This window comes from Oxyura jamaicensis, chromosome 1 (assembly GCF_011077185.1).
Source record: "Oxyura jamaicensis isolate SHBP4307 breed ruddy duck chromosome 1, BPBGC_Ojam_1.0, whole genome shotgun sequence".
NCBI lineage: Eukaryota > Metazoa > Chordata > Aves > Anseriformes > Anatidae > Oxyura > Oxyura jamaicensis.
In genome coordinates, this window is record NC_048893.1 from 137872994 (window position 1) to 137896880 (window position 23887).

General features: G+C 40.8%; 1 protein-coding gene, 1 long non-coding RNA gene and 1 other non-coding gene across 3 annotated transcripts; all 3 read right to left on the reverse strand.

Annotated features, from left to right (window-relative positions):
• Positions 1–424: 424 nt before the first annotated feature.
• Positions 425–22786, reverse strand: RNF149 (ring finger protein 149). Its single transcript, XM_035316407.1, has 8 exons — positions 22282–22786; positions 15289–15539; positions 12863–12931; positions 9967–10049; positions 9395–9491; positions 6551–6746; positions 4019–6072; positions 425–1011 (listed from the first exon to the last, which is right to left on the reverse strand). Exons 1-7 carry the CDS (start codon positions 22739–22741, stop codon positions 6014–6016), a joined length of 1215 nt encoding a protein of 404 aa, XP_035172298.1. The 5' UTR covers positions 22742–22786; the 3' UTR covers positions 425–1011; positions 4019–6013.
• Positions 3643–3756, reverse strand: LOC118161015. The gene has a single exon (XR_004747827.1). It is a non-coding gene; the product is annotated as a small nucleolar RNA SNORD89 (small nucleolar RNA).
• On the reverse strand, positions 16181–21166 carry LOC118161268. Its single transcript, XR_004747921.1, has 2 exons — positions 20297–21166; positions 16181–19986 (listed from the first exon to the last, which is right to left on the reverse strand). It is a non-coding gene; the product is annotated as an uncharacterized LOC118161268 (long non-coding RNA).
• Positions 22787–23887: the final 1101 nt, after the last annotated feature.

Sequence of the window (23887 nt, forward strand, 5' to 3'; positions counted from 1 at the left end):
TTCATATCTGCTGAAGTTGACATACAAAATAACTGTTCCATATTCATCTCTTCCCTGTTAGTATCCCTCTTCAAAAAGTGGTTCAAGGAAAAGCATACAGCTTTTAAGCTTTCATTTGGAACTTTCTTCTTGAGCTTTAAATGAAGTAATGAAGGAAGAGCAGAAATAAAAAGCCTTACAAACTGAACATTGGTCCCACAGCCCTTAGCTGCTCAGCACAGCTCAAGCCCCCACAGCTCCATAAGGGTTACACAGAGAGCACCACAATATCCAGACCATATGTGGCCTACTGAGGACAGTGCCCCCCTTGCTACACAGCACAAAGTTAAGCTTGTTTTGTGCTTGTTTTGAGTGTCCCAGATCTGTTTACACGAATGTAACAAAGAAAACCCTCAAGCTTCTACAAAGTGTTTTCTACAAAGTGTTGCTTTTTAAAAGGTCTGTATAATTTATTATGGAAATTGAACTTTTAGCCATTAAGTTACATCAACAATGCATAACTTGACATTCTTACACTTGTACATACACAATGGAAAGAGCAGTTCAGTGCTTGATGCAATCAATGCAACCGAGTTAGTACAAGGTTACCGTAAGAGTTGATGGTGAATAGTTGTTGACAGAGACTAGCAAGTTCAAGAGGTTATTTGCAGTTATGTTTAAGCAGAAGTGAATACAAAGTTTGGACTTAAGCCTCAGACTAATGAAATGATGGAAACTCATTATTTTGCTGTTCTCAATTCAGAAGGATATGCTCATTTAAAAATACAGTATCATTACCATGTTTCAGATGGTGAAAACTAGCTCCTGGTCCAATGGAAGCATAATGGACAGTTTCCAGGCAATGCATTCTTCACACAAACACATGCAATTATAGAGACATTCTACTTTTAAACTTTCTCAAACCAAGTTTTGCAATACAGCAGGATATCTGAGGAGAGAGATCAGGACCCATACTGAACAAAAACAAAAGCCTCCAGCTTGAGTTGTGCATGTTTAATCTTCACATACCACCTGTGAGAGAAAAAGAACACCTAGTAAAGATCACCCTCAAGGACAGAAAACATATTACTATTTTTCATCAATTCTGGTTATAAAAACAAAGTTGCTGCTATCTTTCATTTCAGCAATTTCAGTTCAGCAGAGCTCTGTTATAAAACTGCATCTCCAAGTCTTGCTCTTCCCCCCTTCTCCACCCCAACTCCTCATTCCCTGAGCCCAGCTCTAAGACTCATCCAATCTTAAGGATACACGGCTTCCTACCTTGACAATACTCAACTTGGAAGAATTTAATTTTCTGCCATTTAAGCTGAGCTCATCACATACTCTTAATGTGAATGTTAGAACCAGAACAAAGTTGATAGTTGGCATGGAAAAATGGAAAGGACCGCTCTCTCATGGAACAGCAAGCTATTCAATTGGTTTGAGCCATCCTGTGAAGTTCCTCAGGCTGGTGGAAGACAACAGTCTCTTGTCAAGCTGCCCACACCAAGAACTCCATTCCCTCCAGGTTAACCTGACAAAATATTGCCTGCTGACTTCTTTACTAAATTCAGTATCACCTCTCCTTACAGAACAGCGGAGCCAGTACTTCTTTAACAGTCGCAGTACAGAAACACTGGGTTAAGTACCAAGTGCTTTGGACTTGAGCTTCAGACTAATGAAATGATGGAAACTCCAACCAGGGAAATCCAGCCACTGAAAACCACAAATTACCCCTCCACTCAAAAAAACAAGAGACCAAGACCAAATACTCACACAATTTCCACATCAACATCATCTCTGCAGTGATACAGAGCCCTTAAGGCTTTTTTGAGCAAGAGTTCCACGTTTTACTGAACACTGGAATGCCAATGTGCACCAAACCCATGCATTTATTACGTATTTGCAGCCTTGGTAACAACTGAAAAAAATATTCTGCCAATTCACACTGCCCTTCTTAGCCTACTGGTGCATACTTCCAAGTGACAACTGGTATTGCTAACAGTAGCTGCACGTCTGTACTTGCCTAGACACGAGAATTTTGCTTTTGGGGGGAGCTAAATAATCAGCCCAACCCACTGGCCTATTTGTTGCCACCATAATGTAAACCCAGCGCTTTCACTTCTGATGGAGCTCATCAAAACCTGTGAGCACAGATCTTCCATGCCTAGACCATTCTCTGTACCACAGGGCATAAGAAGCAGGATAATGATCACCACTGTCTGCTCTCTGGGCTCCTCTCTGCACAACTACTTTGGGCTTGTCTTAGAGAAAGCTTAGCGTGCTGGAAGGAAAACCAGCATGACCACTCCTAAATAAAGAAGTGGTTAAAATACATTTGGCATGCTTTAAAAAATAGGTGTAACTATGTTTCTCTGAGCCCAATTACATCCTGGCACAAGGACAGGAATTACCAAAGTATATTCCTACCAAAGCTAGGCTTTTATTATACCAGTGCCCAGCTCATTAGCTTAGTAAGAGTTAAAAGAATTCTTGCTGTAATTAAACCATCCTACAACTGCTCTGACATACCTCCTCTTAAGAACCTAGCACTGATTACCGGCAACAGGATGACATTCATACATTGGTGGGTGAGGAGTCTGGGGAAGGAGTTACTGCTATCTAATCAATTTTTCCTACTACTGTAGAGAATCTCATCCAAGCATTGCTTCAAGCCCATTTCTGCTTAGGGTCAAAAAAAAAAGAAGAATCTGGTCTTTATTAGGGGTAATTAGTGAAAAAAATCCCAACTGTCTAGTTAAACTGGTACCACTGCTAATGAAAGTCATTGTTAGCATGCATTTAGATCTGAAACATTCATTTTTGCTTGCTAACAATTCTGAAAGCTGAAGCTAGTTTTAAAAGTTGTTTAATAATAAATTTATTTTTCAACTTGACTATAAATAAGCTAAGATTTTTGATCAAAGAGGAGGCTTTAGCCTCACTTTAAACACCAGTTGAGATGTTTACAGCTCCTTTTTACATCTTTTGCACTTCACAAATTTTCTCCCCAACAGTAACATCACAATTAATGATGCCTACTAATGAAACTCATCATTGTGCAATAACATCCCTCAATTCAGCTGGGGACTTGCTCCAATTTATCCATTCGACACTGCCACTGGGGGGCTCTCTACTTTATTCTGGCCCAGGGCCTTTGTTTTTTTATTTTATATATACGCCTGCTGTAAGAAGCCCTCTGGGTGACTTCAGCAAAATCTGACAAAGGGACGTATTTCAGAGAGAGGCTCCTGCATGTTTTATGAAAAATGAGCAGCTAGAAGAGAACCCGCAGCACATCCAGCATCAGCTCCCACGTTAGGCACGAAATAACCTAAGCAGAAAGGCAGATTACAGATCCTCCAAATGGTGAGGAAGACTCAGTTCTGCTCTTCATATGAGCAGTTGGTGGTTACAGTGCTAGGAACTAGAAATATAGGTTTGATCCAACAAAGTCAGTTCAGATCAGCAAAAACCTGTACCTACCTCGAGCTGCCTACACCCACGTAATCTAAAAGTTACTTATTGGAGTTCTAACAGTAGGTGATACACTTCATGTTTCTAAGCCCCTTGCTATTGCTCTAATCTCCACAGATGGCCTTTTTCCTGCTCTGTATTTTTGCCCTGCCACTCTTTTTGCTAATGCACATAACAAGCTTTCTGACTGAGGTCAGACTAATGTTCGCTTCGGAAGATTTTGTCATCGTGCTTCCAAGGAGAGCAAACTGCTTATTGGAGGCACTGCAATTCGGCCTTTTATTGTCATCATTCCTCAGCAGCACAGCGTAAGGCCTAAATGTATCACAAATTATGTGCAAACTATTCTTGTGAAAGCTTAAATGGAACAGGTATAGAGGCAGCAGAAGACATGTTCTAACAATCTTCATACTTGGTCATGTTTCTAAATTGTTAACACTTTAGATTTTATAGGCACTCTTGTCAGTTTGCAGGTTCTCTAGCTTTTCTTCCAGCTCTCAGCTTCAGTTCCAAAGAAAGGCATTTTGTTTTAGAAGTATTACTTAAAAGTTGATGTACTTACCACAGTTCTCCCCTCCAGCATGAATATTGCACTGCAGGTATCAGCAAGACACAATCCACAGATTGACAAGACTTCTCTTGATAACTCGTTTTGGTTCCTCCTTGAGCTAGAGTTTAAACCCTCTTAACATTTACTAAAAATCAATGTTCAGTTTTGTGTTAAGGAAGAGGGAGAAGACTTAGTTTTTAATATTGAAGAGATAGTTAAAAAGGCAGTTCTGGAAATGTTGGTAGGCTTCTTTTGGAGACAAGCGTCCCTATACATTGTTTTAGTTGTGGGTTGTCTTTATTTGTTCAGCGTTGGAGATGGTTGGTCAGCCATATTCCATTCTCGTGTGCTTCTTGTAAGATAAAGGCATCACAAAAACTTGCACCTGCTGGTGACATCAGAACTACAACCTGACAATTTTCCAGTAAACCTAAAAGTTACACTCCTACAGGGAAGAGGCAGATTTATTTTTTAAATAGGCATGAGGAAGAATATTTCAAAGGAAATTTAGGATGAAACGTCTGCTCTGCAAAGTAGAAGTTCAGATTATATTTCCCCAGCTGAAACCTCTCATTTCTGGAACATTCATTCTAAAATTAAAAAAAAAAGTTATTGCTTCTACTGAAGCTCAATATAAGTTAGAAAAAGAATTGCATATTTTCTAAAAAACATTCCAAATATACATTTTAAAAACAAAATACACTCTAAAACAAATGTCTAGTAAAAGACCTTGTTTTAAGCAACCTTAGTAACAGCTTTACCAAAAAAAAAACAACTGAAGAACATAGCACATTTATAACATGACAATGCTAAAATCCTAAACAATTCGTTTAACACTCTTAGTTAAGTAGTGTTTTAAATATACATTTCTTTACAAAACAGTTTAGCAATTCCTTATACCACTTACAGTATATAAACATTTGAATAAGAGGTCATAATGGGAGATGCCAGGGTTTATATTCACTCTCAGATGCTTCAGGTTCCATAGGTGTTTTACTATAAGGCACAATACTGCTAATCTAAAAGAAAGGAATAAAAGCTAGTGATGAACCCAGTGGAAACTCCTACCATGGAGTCTCCAAGAGAAAAATTCTAGCGTCTCTATGCAAAGAAAAAAAATTCAAAACTTTGTGTATTCTAAGAAACAGTTCCAATTTCCTACATAAAGTGGGACAGGATGGGAGCAGGAATAAGAAGGAATTAAGTAAAGTTTTATAAATAGACTAATAAATATTTTAGCCATAGTTAGCCCTTCACCTCTGTTCTACTGAGTTTAAGACTGAAAGAGGTAACCAGTGTGCATATACCGAAACAAGTCTACATGCTCAGCACGTGAAGACCACCTTGCATAAGCTATTACTGCCAAATTCAGTATCAAAAGCTAGCGAGGTGGAGATAGTGTCCTTTTCTCTCAGCATCCACTCTGAGCGGAACACATTACAAGATCAGATTAGTCTTTGTTACATGTAAGGAAAGTTGCAACTGGTCATTTTTTCCATCACCAAAAAGGATATGTAACATATCCATGGAGTTATTTGATTCCTTCAAAGGTTAGATTGTGTCTTTTAAGTATGTCCATCTCCAATTACAACAGAACTTTCAGAACAGTTTAATAGTTGTAGCCTTGTAAGTGTTCTCCTTATACATACATACGGATCACGAATAGTGCTTCCAAAGTATTTATCCATTAGACATTCTACATTGTTTCACTGCCTAGTCTTCAACTTTGTTACAGCCCTCTGGAACACAACGACATTGTAATAATGCTTACAGAAAAAGGGTTATTGCATCTTTTTATAGGATGAGACATCCAGAGGAAGTTTTATAAAATCCTCTTGTGTACAAAATTCTTAGTTATTAGCCCTTTTGGAACACCAGCTAGAAAAGTTTGAAAGGTAAAATAATTTACATTGTTATTTTTCCATTAACCAGACAAAAGTTCATACTACTTAAATAAAAAATAATAGTTCTTCAACAGTCTATTCAAGGTATCTTCCACGAAGCAGTTCAGTGGGAATTTCCATTAGATAGATGCTCTCCATGTCGGTTATTACTGACATCCACATCTAGAAGCCAGGAATTAGAAGAAAATTTGTTTCTAGATTCACCTTTTTAACCTTTTAAAGCACAATAACCTAAAGTCTGGAAACAAAACAAGTATTCATGTATATGTAAGGTTCTATCTCTAGGTAAGAAATCCTCCCAAAACACTATTTACATCTTTTTTCCTTTTAAGACCAATTTTCTTCATCTTAAGGGATTCTCTCAACATCTACCTGCTTCTGTTTTTTGAACATCAGCAGTAACACCACTCAATCTGGTCTGCACTGCAATACTAAGACCACTAAAATCCCTTGGAGAAAGTCTCCTTCTAATGCAATTAATGGCATCAAGGATCGCTCATCTGGATGCCCACCTGGGCAGCCTGCTCTGAGGATCCTGCTTTGCAGGGGGGTTGGACCCGATGATCTCTCAAGGTCCCTTCCAACCCCTACAGTTCTGTGATTCTGTGATTCTCAAGTGATAAACTGAAGTATTACTTACCAAGTAATGCTGTGGTTTCGCCTGCATCCTCTTTTAGACTGGTACACTGCAATACAGATTCACTGGTGGAAGAAGCTGACAACTCACTCACTTCATTTCTGTCGTCTTCTTGTAAAGCGATACTCAGGCTTCCAACTGAAACACTGCCACTTATTGATTCAGGTATTGGAACTTCAAGTGCGTCTTCAGAGTCCCCCTTCAAAATTAAATATATCAACTGACACTTCTGCCCACCCACGTGCCTCCATATTACCACTTTATAACATCACGTTACTAGAAAATGGCCCTTTTTTCCCACCTAGTTATTGCCTGTTATAGGTGACCTCATGGGTACCGTATTGAATATCATCTACTGCCAATGTTAATGTCAGAAACCAAAGAAACTCAGTAAGCTGAGAGTGGCCGGAGTCAACTCAGCCAGCCTTTCAGATGGAGTATGTCAACACTTCAGAACAGTATTGCTGCAGACTGGTTAGGAGCATGCTCAGCATATATTAAGTCTTCACTGAGCAAACCTATTGATCCTTTACATGTCTGTAGAAACCGCTGTTTTTCCATGACAGTAGTTTGGCAAGTTTAGATTTGTTTACTGGGGTGAACAAACATTTGACATGAGAAAAAATTCCCCTCCTCTTCTTTCTCCAGTCTAACTTTAAAAAACTGTCCTCAAAATACAAATGTGACAGCTTCTCACTTTGCGGGAACAAAACATATGCAGCATGAGCAAAGGAACTTATTTCACCCGTTGTACAGCACGAGCTATTTGTAATAAACCAATTTTTAGAATGGGTCATAACTCCTACATGCACAATTCTGTTCCTAAAATTGAACCTTAAGCCACTGTCATTAATACACTAACATCATTTAAACATAAGCAAGTACACTACAGTAGATATAGCTCTTCTGTGGGCTTCATGATGAACCTTTTTCCCCCTGCTCATTTATCAAAGGCCCATCTTAAGAAATTCCACACTGATCCTTTCTTTAACATCAAAACATTAATTTTAAATAAGCAATAGAACTACATTTGAATACAAGTTAATACACACGCGATACTAACCTCCAGGTGTGTGTGTACACTGGGGAAAGGATTAATGATTTTGTTTCCAAAATTTCAGCAGCTAAACAAGCAAAGATACAAGATTCAACAATGCTCTACTAAGTCAGTAAGTCAGACATGGTGAAATGCAGTTCTCTTTTTCCCCTAAGAAATAGTAACTAGAACACTGACGTCTGCAACTAGAAGCTTGCTGTTTGCAGAACACAAGGCAGGTAACTGGCTTCCTACCTTCCCTCTACCTTGAGCCCTTTGAAAAAGTTCAAGCAGCCAAATTGTTTACCATAAAATCAATGTCAGCTTTCAGACTCTTTGCAGAGTTCAGCAGACTTCTATAACAAGGCTGCATGCTCGTGTCTGCCATTGCGTCACTCAGCCAGCACAGCCTGAAAGAACTGCCTTGCTCTTCACACTTGTCCTCATGTCAACAAGATGTTCGCACAAACACTCTACAAATCAGGTTGGGCAACCTGGATCAGGCTGAAAACTGAGCTAGAAAACCTGAATGGCTTCTCACATTGCTAATTTCAGCATGACTTGAACTGTTGACACATAAGCAAGACATTGCCCCCATTCCATCAGAAAAGAGAACTGAGTTTCTGTACTTAACATAACCCTGCTCAACTTGCTTCCTACATTCTTTCCGCCTAACAAGCAGAGGAGGCATTACTCCTCTCGGTTAGGGCTGGTATCAGTACTCGACAGCAGTACGAATTCAGGGAATAGAGGTTTTAAAGTGCCTCAGCTTTGAGACTATATTGAAGGATATATCCTTTAATAGCATTTAATAGAAGTTATATTAACACTAAGAACTGAAAATGAGCTAGTAGTAAGCCATTAACGTACCAGTATTAATGGCATAAGCTACTTCACATGGTAAGACTACAATTCTTGGATAAAGCCTTAGTACACAGAAGCACCATAATTTGGCGCATGTTTATATGCATATATACAGACAATATATGCCTACGTACACACTACTTAGCAAGAGTATTGTCACTTGTCACAAAACAAAAAGTCAGCCATCCACAGACTTGGTAAGTCTCTAATGAAGTAAGTGAAAAGCTAGACAAAAATGCAAACCTAGCCAATCCAATGAACGGAAACCTGAAACCAAGGAATGCCTCTGTTTTCTGAAGACCTCTATAGATCAGTAGAAGAGAAGAGGTACATTCATGCCTATGGCACTTTAGTGGAACTCAAGACTATTTATCAACAGTGACCAAGTAACCTACCGCATGTGTCTTCATCTCTCTTTTCTGGTGCTGTCAGGAAGAAATGAGAGCACATCATTTTCTCTATTTAACCAATTTCTGATGAATGTCTTCAGGAAGGTTCTCAGTACTGGCCCACTTACAGGGATAACACACTTAGCATATGTGGAAGCATACATAAATACACTTAAACTACAGAAAAAAATATCACTATTTCCTTTGAATCACAGTTCTCAGCAAGATCAAGTCTATACACAAGATCTACTGAATTTATATTTTTGTAGCTTGGGCAAATTGCTTCACCTCTGCTTTAACCTCCTTACTATTGTCAGCTGTTGATAGAAAAAAATAGTTACCACAAAAGAGTACACAGAGGATTCATAAGCTCTTCCACACTAAGCTCCTACCCAAAACCCTCACTTTTTCCAGTTCTCATCAAAAACATGTTTCTCTGCCCAGCTTCTTCAGTCTACTCAAGTAACAACTGTCGTCATCCTGAACAGGTACACGAAGCCTTGCTTCCTGCACTGTGTTTTTTTTTCCTTGAAGCTTAACGGTAAGCATGCAACATACCCAGTATCCCAAAGCTTTGATAACATCTAGTTTGCACATTGGACAAGTTCGGTGGTCCAAAAGCCAAGGATCAATGCACGTTCTATGGAAGATGTGCCTAAAGAAAACAAATACACTTCAGAAATATCAAACATTACTCTTTTAAAAGATGCACAAGTTACTACCTTAATAGGTAACTCCTCTGTAACTTTGACATTTAAGCACTGCTTAAATTAATAGGACAGACATAACCATAAGTTCTGGAAACGTCTTTATCTGTCATGCTAACCCAAAATAAAAGATGCTACTAACTTCAGTGACACAACTGAGCTATCACTTCAACAGTGTACAATTCAAACAATATTAAGAAAGCTCTACTTCATTTTTACACTTCTCCCAATTGCTCCTTTTCCCCCATAAATATGAAGTAGCATATTGTCTTCTAGTGCCCTTCGACATGTAACAGGCCATACAAATGGCACAGCTTCAGCTCTGCCATTACTTTCAGAAGAGTTTCTGGAAGGCTCACTGAATTTTTCTTTGGGAAAGAGAACAAAGAGTACAAAGAGAAGAGCATGATTATGGTGACTTACTTGCATGGCAGAATTCGAACGGTATCTTTCAGTTTATAGTTCTCAATGCACACAGCACAGTTTTCCACATCAACATCTAAACCCTGAAGGTAACAAATTTAAATGTGTAAATTACAGTCACAGGTAATTACAGAACAAGCTGTGAGTAATATATAATTTCACAAAACATGGCATAAGTTGGTTTAGCAAATAAAAATGTCTCCCTCTTTTAAATCAAGATTCAATCAAGAGGCAATTTGATCAAGTGATACCAAATATTAAAAACTAGCCCAATTCACATTTTCTAATTTAATTAACTACACGTGGTATCTTAAGCCATTTGTTACACCTCAAACATTGTATTTAAGATTTTACCCTGCTCCCAATGAACAACGGACAATTAAAATCAAGAAATTTTACAAGAGGTCACAGATAAAATAGTGTGCTGTGCTTTCATTTTATTTTTACTGATTATCCCAAAGATTTGCAAGAGATTAAGTAGGAGAAGATTCTTAGGGTTAAGTACTACAAGCCTCCTCTTCACGTTTTTTTTTTTTTTTTCTTTTACCACATCCTAGTAAATACCCTTTGGAAGTTACAGAAGGAGAACTGAAGTAACAATTTGGGATGATTTTTAGAACGTCTCTTCAAGCTCATGCCAGAGAAGTCAAATCATACAATTTTTGTCCCCCAGCTTATTTCTTTTTAAGGGCTATGTATCTTCCCTAACAGGTCTTTCTGCCATCTTGAAGCCACTTATGCTTACAGTGCAAATATGATAGGTACCTCCTGATAAGAAAAGTAATTCAGTGTTAATTGAATTGTATAAAACAAACATTAGAAGAACACACAGCAGACCAACTTCCCTTTCATCTCCCACAAGTATATTTCATGTTTACTGCTGACTGAAGCAGTTAAAAAATCATCACAAACATTCAAATGAATTAAATACTGCAAACAAACTTTCAAGTTTTTCCCTCCTTTACATGCTATCATTTTACATACTTAAAGCTTCGAATTCTCAATTAATTCTTTTTGTTAAAAGAATAAGCAAAGTTAAAATAAGACACATTTATTCTGTATTTTTTTTTATTCTGCAGGAGACAAAAATCCGAGCATGCAGCACATAACCAAATGTGTGCATCTCACAATAATCCCATAAGCTTCTCAGAAAGATCTACGTGATAGCAAATACAATTTTTAAAAGTTGACCTATTTTAAGTTAAACACCTCAACTCCGAATGAAGTGATAATGAAAGACTGTGCTGTATCACAACAGTTACACTCTTTCAAACATAATGACGGAAATACTAATGTACATTTTTCCTTTATATAGAATAAGGACTGTCTGTTCTGATAAGTTTTCTGATAAGTTCATGAAGGTACATTTCTGTCAGTAAGTTACTGAAGTTTGCTGACAGTTTGATGATTCAAATCAAATGGTAAACCATGCGTGATTTACAAAGCAGAAAGCCTTTAGTTTAGATGTTTGAATCTAATTTTGACTACTTTGCTTAATCAACATGACATTCATAGTTACTACCAGCATGCTGTACAATAACCTAGTTAAAATTTTACTTATTTTTATAAAATTTTATATATATTTTTTTTCTCATAGGTATATTGATGGGAAGGAAATTCCTGATGCAAAGTCTCCTAAAACAATCCTCTTTAGAGGCTAACTGAACGTCAACTTAAAAACAATTAACAGGTTCACTGTGGTCCTCACCACAGAGTTCATCATGACTCTTTTACATCGATTTCTTCTTATGCTGATGTTATGCTGTGATGCTGCTTTACCAAGTTCTGGTTCATCTCCGTCCTCCCTTCTCTCCAGTTTCACCATTGTATAAACAGAAGTATGTACATCCTTTTGTTCAGAGCTTGAAATAGATTACTTTTTGATGGAATTTACAGTTTAATTAAAATAACAAATACTTTTGAAATGCTAAGCGTGCTGAATGCATAAAAGCAAAAAAAAAAAGGCAAGCTCTGAGACAGCTTGTTTTAATATCACACTAGTTTACTACATGAAGTACATACACTCCGTAGCATGTCACTTGAGCCAAATAGCTTCTGTTGAAACATATTTTTAAAGTTCTTAAATGTCCTCTCTCACCTTAATTGTATTCATCGATTTAAAATAAAATCCTTGTTTTTCCATCCCTAAGCAAGTCAGTCCTTAAGTAAAAGGTAATCAAATAAGACAAATAAGGGTGGGAAAACAACAACTATATGGTACCAGAAGTCTAGTCAGAAGCTAATGTAGCATCTAGGTTCACAAATGCCTGAAACCAAATAAAATAGTATTTTCTTTCAAAACCTTGGATTTTTTTCTAATTCATATAGTTGTTAGTTTAGGCCTTATTGAAAGTTGTGCTAAAACTTTAGAATAGTTTTATTCTAACATGAAAATATATGTTTAAAACATCTACGCTTCAAGCCTATACTGCTCCTTAATGTATTGTAAGTTAAAAAAAAGATTAAACCAAGTATTTCATTTTCAAAGCTTTAGATTACCAAGGCTTTCTTATCAATAAAAAGATGGATGTTCTCTTAAATGAAAAGAAAACATTACATCAGCTGTACAAACTGTACAGTCAATAGGTCCTAGGAAGTATTTCACAATCCACCTGTTGATGTTTTCAAGTGCTGATAAGATCAGTGTTTCCTCATCTTTACAGTACCAGCCCTTTTAGGTTTCCTGCAACATTCTGCAAAACAGCTTTACATTTCATAAATGGTTAAATTTTGACTCTTCAATTTCAAAATCAGCCCTCTAGGCAAACCCTCTAAAATGAACTTAAAATTCTAGGAGTCACACTGCGGTTATCTTGCAATAAATTCAGTTTCAACTCTATAAAGGCATTACAACAGATTTCAAATCATTCAACAGTAATGAAAGCCACCACATTACCTTGTCTCCACGTTTCACAGTATGCAGCTGAAGCTGGCTGATTGCTTTCTTGGTTTCTTTCCTATGCCCCTTGAATAAAATTCGAAGTATTAGTACAGAATCTAGTTTTAAGAGTTATGCTTCAAAGCTTAAATATTTTTATGTGAATTATTAAGTCTTCTGAATGCTAGATAATCTGTTTACAAAATACTTCTAGCCAGCAGATGCTGAAGGACTGCAAGTTTTGCATTCTTGAGGCACAATAGAAAACATTATCTATAGGCATACTGCTCTAACAATAGGCTCCACTGGCACACAACTATGCGGGCCAAACTGACACATGTAGTCCTGTACAGTAAGCGCCTGCACCAAGGGCCTTCCCACACTGGAAAACTGAAGCTAATTTACACTTTAGAGGCGCTCAGAGCTGAAACAACAGCAGTATAACCAGACCTTCTTGTTCAGCACAGCAATGAGCAAGCAGGCTGTACGTAGGCTTAACACGAGCTCGAGAGAAGGTGGAATCCTGCCGAGTAGCCTACAGCTGGCTACCAGGTCAAAAGGCTGCTTGTAGCTATTAATACCTCCGCTCGGTTAAACACTGTCTAACACATTATACAAAGCTTTACACTGAAAGGACACATTATGCAAAGGAGACGACAAGAAAGGCTTAACATACGTGAGGCACCATATTGGACTTCTATACAGTAACAGCCCTAATTATGCTTGGAGGGGAAGCAAGAAAATAAAGCAGTACTGTATTCCCAGACAAAGAGACAGCTACTGCTAGAAACTAAACGCTCCCAATTAGAGTTTGATCTGTCTAGCAGGATGCCTCACTGATGAAACACTATACAGGAATCAAAAAAAACTTAATGACAGCTTCCCCCTTTAATGATACTTACAATGACTTACATCCTTTATAACATAAAAAATAAGAAAATCAATACTGTAAGTTAGCAAGTGATGCTAAAAAGTAGTCCAACAATTCCCTCTAAGCGAACTTGACCAGCAGCAGCCTAGTCCACCTTCTCTACCAGCTCAGGATTTCCTGTATGGTCCCATTTCATCTTCAGTAGCAAGGAGTTCTTCCAAAGATTTACTGCTAAACTAATACTAGAGTAAGTCATAAGTTACCCTTCTTCAGCTACATAGTAGCTTGTTTTAAAGCATACCATTTAAAGCATACCATCCCAGTTTTAATTACTCTGAAGTCAGTAAGCCAAATGAGTAAAATTTGGGTTAGAAAAGTAAATTTTTGTTTCCCAAATTCACTTTAAGACTTCTAACAATGTATCTAGATCAAGACATTCAATAAGTTTTTTTTTTTTCCCCTTTTCTTTCAACAGTAGTTTTATAAGAAGAACTAAGGAAATTGATATGGCCTTCTAACACTAGACTACTTAATTAAGAAGCATTTAGATGACAAACTGTTAAGTCTGTGGCGCTTATTTTGGGAAACATCGCATTCAACCTAAATAACACAAACTATAAAGCATTTGAAGTCCCCCTAGTGTGAAATGCATCAAAGCCAACATAACAGGAAGAAACACCTTTCTTCAAAGTTTGTGTGTTCTATTGCTCCCCTTTTTCCTATAAAAACTTCTCAAAAGTTTTATTTTATTGAAAATATTCCCGGAATACAAATGCTAAGACTTTAATATTAATAAAAATAAAGGGAAACAACACCTCAAGTAGACTGTACATTTCTTTTCCTAAGAGTCCTGTAAGCTATAATCAGAGCTCAAACTCCCAAAGTCAAAATCCTTGGTTTTGTGGTTTTTTGATGTTTTTTTTTCCCCCCAAAACTATCTCAGAGAAAAACATGGATTTGGAAGGGGCAAAGAAAGTAGGACCAAAGATACTTCTTCCTAATCTTTTGAGTACTCCCACCACACTCAGAACTTCTGACGGTCCAAAAGAGCTGAATCTCGCCACACATGTTCCTTCCAGTTTGCTGCAGTTCAAATTACAGGTATCACAAGCAGTTTTCATAAAGCTTTAGAAATAAAAAATTAGCCCTACTTACTTGTATCTTATGACAAAAAATTACCATGGTCTCTCTCCATTAAAAAATATTCTGGTTAATGAAATCTGTACTTTCAGAATGAAGATTACAAAAGAACAAAAATAACTTCCGTCCTTTTGACACGAAAGATGAACTTAGGTGACAAACCACATAAGAAGCTGCCTTTACTCAGTTTTTGATGATGACTGGCTAAATATATTCCCCATTACTTCATACTGGTATCTAATAATTACAATTAGTCAAGCTTGCAATGCCAATTAGCTCTTTATTTATTAGCCTCACCAACTATTAGAGTAGTGTTCATAGATCATATGGCAGCAAGAAGGTACAGGTCTTCAAGAATGCTTCAATAAGAAAAAAAGTTAGGCAATTGATTTGACCCAGACTGCAAATGCTTTAAAGCCTCATCTGCAATTACCTGGTTTCCGAATTGTGATCCTGTATACAGGAAACGTTGTATGTAGTAAAATATGAGCCAAGCAAGCGATATAATCATCATGGTGATGAAGGCGATGGCTACAAACACAACCGACTGACCGCTAATGTATTCCTGCACGTGACGTGTGCCAACGACAATAGTCATTTTCACTGGAATGCCTCTTCGTACCGGCTCCAGTATCTCTATTCCTTTTGGATAGCCAACCATTATCACCACTGTGTTTCCTGTTCCTGTTGGAGAGGAGGAAAAAAGAAAGAGTAAGAATTGTGGCATTCTGGCTTGATGGTGATTTGGGTCTCTTCAATTAAGAACGGAGATTAAAATTGCAAAGAAGTCCTATTATTTTAGGCATAGAAATTAACATTAAGTTTAATAAAGAACCCTTTACCTACATTATGAAACTCTCAAGCAGAAGAGAAACTTCAGCAGATGCACTTTTACTGTTATCAAAGTCCTATACTCCTCATTCCATACAGCAAGATGGGGCATAGATGCCACGCAAAAGGCAGGCAAGTTATACACCACTCATCTGGAATTTGCCAAAGTCCTAACGTGCAACCCAAGAGCAGCTGGTCTTTGTTAGTGTAAGAATTTTAGCTGCAGCCGGAGACAGGATATAAACTACCACAAAAAGAGACGCATTCAATTAAGTTTGAATTGGAATCCACAGCACAATTAGGCTGGATATGTGAACAAAAAAAATAATCAGATAATATTCAAAAAATTCAGATAATATACAATTACATTAAACAGTTAAATACTTAATTCTTCAATTCTAAATATTCAGGATTTAATGAGACTTCAAGACAAAGACTTACAAAGAAATATTTTGGGACTCTTCTGGGGGAATGCAACCAAAACTATTTTTTAAAATTATATTTAAACTCAAAAGCACTCATATGGGGAGAAAAGCACGTAACTCCAAGAAAAGACTCCAAGCACAACCGCACCACAGCCAAACAAGTTAAGATACTGTCAATACCAGCAAGTAGAAACACAGATCTCTTGTGACTATAGAGTTTTATTCAGTTTTGTCTAGCAGCATCTCCAGTATTGTCTCAGAAACACCTGAGAAGTATTACAAAATAAATGGCAAGCAAACATACTTATTAAAATGTCACCTTTTCACTGGTCTATGCCATTTGTATTCAAATAGTTCTTACTTTTTGCATGTACCGACACTGCTATAAACCCTTGGTAAATTATGGCTTTCTAGTTTACTTTGCTCTCCTACCCCTGAGAAAAAGTGAAACTGAGCTTGATTCAGGGAGAAAGTCAAGGAAGAAAGAGGGGGTTTCCCAACAGAGAAGGTAAAGCTGTCACAGCTACCTTCTCAGATTCACAGTACTACCTACTTGCTGCAAAACCTCCCACTGAAGAGGAAGCCTTTGCCCTTCCCAGCTATGTTCTCTATTGAGAAGCTATGTCAAAACACACGGTTGCCTAATTTATAGCATTATGTCAAGTGGGGTTTAGAAAACAGCAACAACAACAACAAAAAAAAACAACCATTTTGGACTCACCTACTTCCTTCAACAGCATGAAGCTATTTGCCTTAAGCATTTCAAACAACCCCCCCAGCTGGGACTGCTCTGCCAGCCACACCACTCTGCTGCCACACAAGGGGCAGCTCGCAGGAGCTGCAGAAGGTACAGATGGCTGGCTGTGGATGAAACACTAGAAGTCCCAATTCCGAGCTGAATAATCCTCCTATCTGAACGCCAGGCAGCCTTTTTCAGCTCCCCCTTATGCAACCAGCCCACTTGTGCTCACCTACTGTAAGAGCTATTACAGCTGCCGGCCACATTCAGACCTGGCACAAGAGCAAGGTTTCTAAACAGGGCTGGGTTTCTCAAAGTTTTGAGGATCACAAGGAAAAAGGTGCTAGGGGAGAAAGGCCCAGCGTAGGTCTCCACTCAGCCATCCTGCGTCTGCTCACCAGCAGCTCTCACCCAGCTCTCAGCATGTGTTGTCTTGTCCAGAGGGTTTCGTACGAGACACAAAGCAGTGAAGTTGAAGGCAAACAGGACAAATCCACAAGCAAGTCGCTTCCTAATTAGTCCTACTCACCAACAATATGCTTATTCACATGATCCCACAAGTCCAAGCACACTAAGAATGGTTAGTGAACATTGTTCTCCTCCCTAAACCAGCCCAAAAGCATTGTGAGAAGCTAAGGAATCCTGCAGAAAGAATGGGCAAAGTCTTCCTTGCTTTCTGTCCTTGCGCTGCGCCTCTACGAGTTACCAAGAAAAACAACATATTAAGGTAGAAGCACATCCCACATCACTGAGAGCTTTCTCCCCAGGACCCTGATTTACCTATGTGTTTAAGCAATTGCAAGACTTACAAATACCAGGATGGGAGCTTGAGAACAGTTCATGCACAGTGCCAGGAGCCTCGGAGAAAGGCTTCAGTTGTTTCACTGTGACTCAGAGAAGAAAAGACTAGAGGCAGCCTGGATTTTTCGATCAGTACAGACTTCTTACACAAACACAAAATCTAGAGCTGGTTTAAACCTGCTACATAGATCCCTCCACAATTCCTAACACCAAAACTACTTAAGAACCCGCAACAATCAGTAATTCCTACTTCTGTTTTGTCACTAGCACGTCCAACTATCAGCCCTAACTTGAATAGGAAGGCTGGGTATTTTTGTGCAACAGCTGCTAGATACTGTGACACCTTCCAGTTTTAATAACCTAACGCAAGTAACGTATACATTTTCAAGCAAATTTCCATTAAAAGCATATTGACAGTTTTAAAGACTTGTGATCCATCTATTAGAGACACACTCGGTTAAACACGATGGCCTTGAAGGTCATGAGACACAAGGAAGGGAAGAAAAAAAATTGATATCCAGTATTACAAAATCAGCCTCAGAGAAGCAGTTGCCCTGAGCAGCCTGTAAGACTAAGGACTTTAACTCATTCCTCGCTCTAATTTTAGACTTCTGTTCTGAAAACGCATTATTCAAAGACAAATGCTGTTGAGTCATCCCATCAGCTTCAACTGCAACACAACTCAGAGACCATAAATCACACCTATAAAAATGGCAGTGCCACATACATGCCTTGAGAGCATCCTTCCGTGGCTTTACTGTTACATACTTGTTCCTAACCCTGCAGTAAGCAGCCACATTTGTACTCTAAATACCCCCTTATTTAAGATATACTCGATGCTTCAGTGGAATCAGGTAGATTTGAAACCTGGTGTGTGCTTTTTTAACCATTATCATCCAAATAGAGCAGTAAGCACCGGCAAGTCCTTCGGATACCCGGAAATAAGGACAAGTCTGAAACTCTGGAGATGAAGGTGTGTTTCCTGCTAGCACGCCAAGGTCAGTTTTACTGCTCTTATTCTTACAGCCTTCTCCTGCAGATGAAGTCATTGCTCCTGATGTGGAGAGTGCCATACAGATTAAAATCTTGATTTCAGGCATCTTAAACTGCCACGTTCATTTCTGTTCAGTCCTACATATACCTTAAAGATCATTTCCAATCATCCAGAAAGCAACTGCAGCCATATTTTTTTTTTTTTTTTGTCCTCAAAAACATCAGAAAGCTCTCAAGGTTTGAGCACCCTGGCAAAATGCTGGAGGCCAGTCCTTAGATCTATTTAGGCATCCTACTTAAATCGCCCCGCTTACCATTGAACATGCTCTTTGGCTCCTGGTTGCAAAGCAAAGCCTCTGATCTCTACCGAGGCTTAACAGCACAATAGCGATCAGATGACGAGCTGGTCCTCAACCACCCAACCCAGTGACATCCCCCACATCCCAGGTTTGTGTTGTGTTTCCACCTGCCTGAAGGAGCAGGACGTGCAACCAGAAGAGTCAGGTGCTTAAGCACTTGGCACAGGTACACATCCCTCTTTCCACACAGGTTTCCAGTGCGCCTGTCCTTTTACATACAGGGTAACATATCAGCATTTTGAAGCCACTTCTGTTTCTTCAGAACAGTTTAGCAGCTCAGCGTAAGCCACTGTCCAAGTTAAGCAAGCCACTGATTTCAGTTCTGCCCTTTTAGTAGAACAGCACCAGAAGCCTTCAGTTGAAAGCATCAGTAACACAGAAGTTATGCACCACTTGAGGATCCCAAGCAGTATTCAAGTCTCTGAAAGAAATGTGGCAAAGAGGTGAAGCAGATGCCAAAAATAACCCTAACCCTGCCTCTTGGGAGCTGGCAAGAGCTTTTCGAATCGTCAGCATAACAGAAAACACAGAACCAAAACACCCCTTCTTCTTTCCACTGCGAAATACCTCTGCCTCCCCCTAATTTCTCAACCAGCACAGTGCCTCTAACTCATTCTGCTCTCCACAACACTCCACACCTTGCCACTTCAGATTCCTCTCCAACCCACTGCCAGCTAATATTTGTATATAGTATTTATTTTCTTTTTGGAAATGAATTTGAAGCCTCTGTATCACATTAAGTTCCCACATCACCAGCACCAAAAATAAGCAGTTAAAAATGTCCATATTCCTTTGAAACTGAAACTGAAGTTTATACTGTTCAGATTCAGTAACAAGTGCAACTGCTTGAGTCATTCAGGTAAAATAAATACTTTCCACTGGAAAAACCTCCCCAGGCACACGTGAAGTTGTTCCATTACTTCCCTCAAGGAGACAAGACTTCCAACATTTCAAAGAACTCGTTCCAGACAGAGAGCAAAGGCCTGAAATACACGAGACATCTGTAAAAAGTCGTATCTGAAGGACTTTCTTCTAGAAAATGGAACAGGATTGCAAGGTTATATATTCAAACTCTTGGCTCTACTGCTCCAAAACTCTAATTAAAATCCCTACTCACTGCACTCACGAAGCACATAAAGGTACCAACAAAACAAAACAAAACTGCAGAATTTGTCCTTCATCAAATGCTCTGACAGCAGCTAGAGCAAATCACCTCTTTGCCTAATCAAGAATCTTCATGCTCAAGCTGGAATAACCCTAAAAACACCAAATCGGGAAAGTCAGGAAAGTCACCAACTTATCATCTGCATGTAACTCAGGCTGCACCTCTATCAGCATGAACAATCGTTCCATCTCACACCATTTCCAGTGCCACCAACTGCAAATTCACTCAGTGGATGTTCTTCATGCCTGCAACTCCACTCCTCAGTTACAGCACTGCAGTTTTCCTACAGTATTTATTCTGAGCACTCCTCTCACAAGCAGGGTTTCCTTCTATGTCAGTTCACAAATCCTTTCAGACAAATGGCAAGCTTGAATCCTGTAAAAACACTGCTTTATATTCCATATGCTCCCTTACCTTCCAGAGACTTTTTCTTCAAACAAACCAAGATTTAAAACGCTAGCAGCAATTCTTCCCTCTGTTTCCAGCAAAGTGCACTGAAAATGTTAGTAGCTAGTTTAAACACTCACACGTTTGAAAGTTCCCACCATAAAGCAAAAATCTGTTACTCAAAGATAGTGCTTATATTTTTACACGGTATATTCCCACCCCCTCCAAACCATCTTGAGGTCCAACCTGCATTTGTGGAGTCAGTATAAATAAGTACAAATGTATGCTTGTACGTATACTATACTAAAACATACTTTTTTACATAGGTAGAGCTTTTATCATCAAAATTCTGACAGTTTACAAAGAAAAATGTTAACAGAGCAGCAGCAGTCAGGGAGCACTTCTCTTCATACCACTGATAAATGTAACTATAGCAGCCTGTCTGAACTGAAGCATCAACACAAGAAGGTCATCTGTAGAACAGAGATGACAAAAGAAAAAAAAAGAGAAAATAAGATAAGGAAGAAGAGATTTCACAGAAAAGCAAATAATAGCTATTAGAGGCTATGACGGGGCATGGAGCGGAATGTGGGAAAATTCCACCCAGGAAGAAAAAAAAAAAAAAAAAACTTGTACTGACTGACCAACATAGAGTAGCAACAAGGAAATAAAAAGTAAAAAAAGTTACAAAATGAAGAATCTTAATTGTCACACAGAACCAAAACTGAAGGTCCATCTTACCTAGCATCCCACCTCCACTTTCACAGTGGATTAAGAAAGCAAGAAATGGGCCAAGCCAATACATCCAGTATATTATACGTGCTATGCAATCGACAGCTCCAAGACATTTTCAGCTCGCTATATTAAAGAAAGCGAGTTTATTTTCTTTAGAAGTGCCTTACAGTTCTACTTCAACCAAATTGCTGGTCTTCCCCCTCCTCACCACCAAGAGATGGCCGGGCCATTAGCAAACTCACTGCACCAGTACCACGCATTATCAACGTGTCTGACGGTCTGCTTTGCCTTTACGTCCTTCTCTGAAGACCTTCCAGTTCCTCGGAAGCCTGCAAATGCTAACAGATTTTTACAGCCCGGTTTTGAGGGGTTCCCCCCCCCCCTTTAGGTTAAGTATTTGATATGGCCACATTCGCTAAACCCAGCAGCGTGCTTTACCCACACAGCCCGAGCAGAGGCTGCAGCGACAGAGCATAGGAGTCCTTGTATCTGCAGGAATCACGGATCCTTTCTGCAGGCTACAGATAAGCATGCTCAGACAAGCCCAGTCAACATTTTTTCTCTAGGCATCAGTTCCTCATCCACCAGCACCTCAGGACTACCTGACGTTTCCATCTCCCTCGCAGACCTGCACGGGAGATGATTGTTAGAACAGAGGCCGTACCAAAAAGCTATTTCCAAACAGCTACAGCTCTGCCTCTGAAGGTGCAGAAGGCATCTTGAGGCGACCTGGCGTGCTCCCGTGTGAGAGGCAGCCTGCCTGCCTCCTGCTGCTGGGGGGAAAAGGAGAGCTCCGGGCGGAACGGCTTCCCCCCAGCCCCTGGGGCCGCAGATTCACTGCCACGGCCCCGGAGGGCAGAGCTGGGGGTGCAGAGAGATAAAGAAGGGGGCCTGGCGAGGGAAGGAGCGGCTCTCGGCATCGCCCTCCGCCACCGAGGCCCCGCGTTAGACAAAGCCTCCTCCTCCTCCTCCTCTCCCCGGCCCCGCTCACCCAGGTGGGACATGGAGACGGTGCTGTTGCCGAAGCGGGCCTCGTTGTAGATGACCACGGCCGCCGCCCGCTTCCGCGCCGCGTTGGTGATCTTGTCCTTGAAGGTGCAGCCGCCGCGGGCCACCAGCGCGATCCAGGCCGGCGGCTCCCCGTCGGGGGCCGGCCGGCCGCCGGGCGGCAGCGGCACGTCGTAGTCGGTGTCGGCGGCGCAGCCCTCCATGTGGCGGGGCGAGGCGCCGCGGGGGATGCCCACCAGGCCCTGGGCGCTCTCCTTGGGCGAGCTGTCCCCGTAGCGGCCGCTCTCCGTGTTGCCCCGCACCGTGCGGTTGCTGAGCGGCTCCACGTAGGCCGTGCTCACCCACGCCGTGTACCACTCCAGCGCCCGAGCCCCCTGCCCGCACGGCGCCCCCAGCGCCACCAGCGCCGCCGCCACCAGCGCCAGCCGGGCTCGACGCACCATGGCCCGGCCGCCGCCGCCACCCCGAGGCGAGGCGACTCGCCGGGGCGCAGCGAGCACCGAAGAAGCCGAGCAGGAGGAGGAGGAGGAGGAGGAGGTGGAGGAGGAGGAGGAGGAGGAGGAGGAGGAAGCCCCGCCACCTCCTCGCCCCGCTCCCCGCCCCGGGCGGAGCCGCGGCGCAGCAGCGGCTAATGGCGAGGGGGAGGCCGCGCCGCCCCCCCCGCGCAAGCGCCCGCCCGCCCCGCCGCCTCACGTAATGGCGGCGGCTCCGCGGGTCCCCACGCGGCTGGTGGTGGGGTCTGCAGGCTGCTGCAGTCGGGGCTGTTCGAGGCAGAACGCAGCCATGTCAAGCAGCTCCCTCTGTGGGGTTACCATAAGCTCTCCACACGCCAACCCTCCACCCCTCAAACGTGCCAGCCCCCCCCTCCCCCCCAGAAAAAATCGAGCCCCTTCGACGTTGTTTTTATATGCTGACCCTCTGGCTGGTTAGCTGTTTTTGAGTCCTGTCCGTCGGCTCGCCCCATGACACACGTCTGGGCCCACTGAGTCATTGCCTCTGGCCTTCAGAGCGCTCCTCGCCCACGTTGAAGGGTGAAATGAGTGTCCTCCCCAGGGACGGGTGGGCTGCAGAGCAGGGAGCGAGGATGAGGGGGGAGAAGGTATAGGAAGAGGCCAGCCAGAAATAGAGCACGATGTGCGGCAAAGCAGGAGAAAGGGAACAGTCACCGATGCTAAAGGTTCAAATATGAACGGTGCTGGTGCTATTGTACTGAGGGAGGCTTGGTTAAGAACAAAGAAAAGTGGCAAGAAGGTCAGCACTTTGTTAATATTATGGAGGTACACGTACTGTAACAGAAGAGTACTGACTAAAGATGATTGTTTTATGGATTAATTTTCCATTAAGTAGAAATTTTTTATCTGTACCTCTTAAATTAGCAAACTTTAAGGCCTTATCTGTTTCCTCGCACAAGACATCTGCATATGAATCATGTTTTCACCAGCCACCAGGCTTTTTTGTGTGGTCTCACACACGTGTTTCTCCTTGAAAAGTCAACAGTTGTCTGATCGCATATTGTTGCATGTCTTGTCAACGCTGTCAAACTTGCGTAACATCCTTTTCTTCCTAATCATGACTATAACTTGTGCAGC

Coding starts and splice junctions, on each gene's coding strand:
- RNF149 (XM_035316407.1), bottom strand. CDS start 22,741: ATGGTGCGTCGAGCCCGGCTGGCGCTGGTGGCGGCGGCGCTGGTGGCG. Junction 15,540..22,281: donor CGTCTCCATGTCCCACCTGG/GTGAGCGGGGCC, acceptor CCTCTCCAACAG/GAACAGGAAACACAGTGGTG. Junction 6,747..9,394: donor TCAAAGCTTTGGGATACTGG/GTATGTTGCATG, acceptor TTAATTTTGAAG/GGGGACTCTGAAGACGCACT.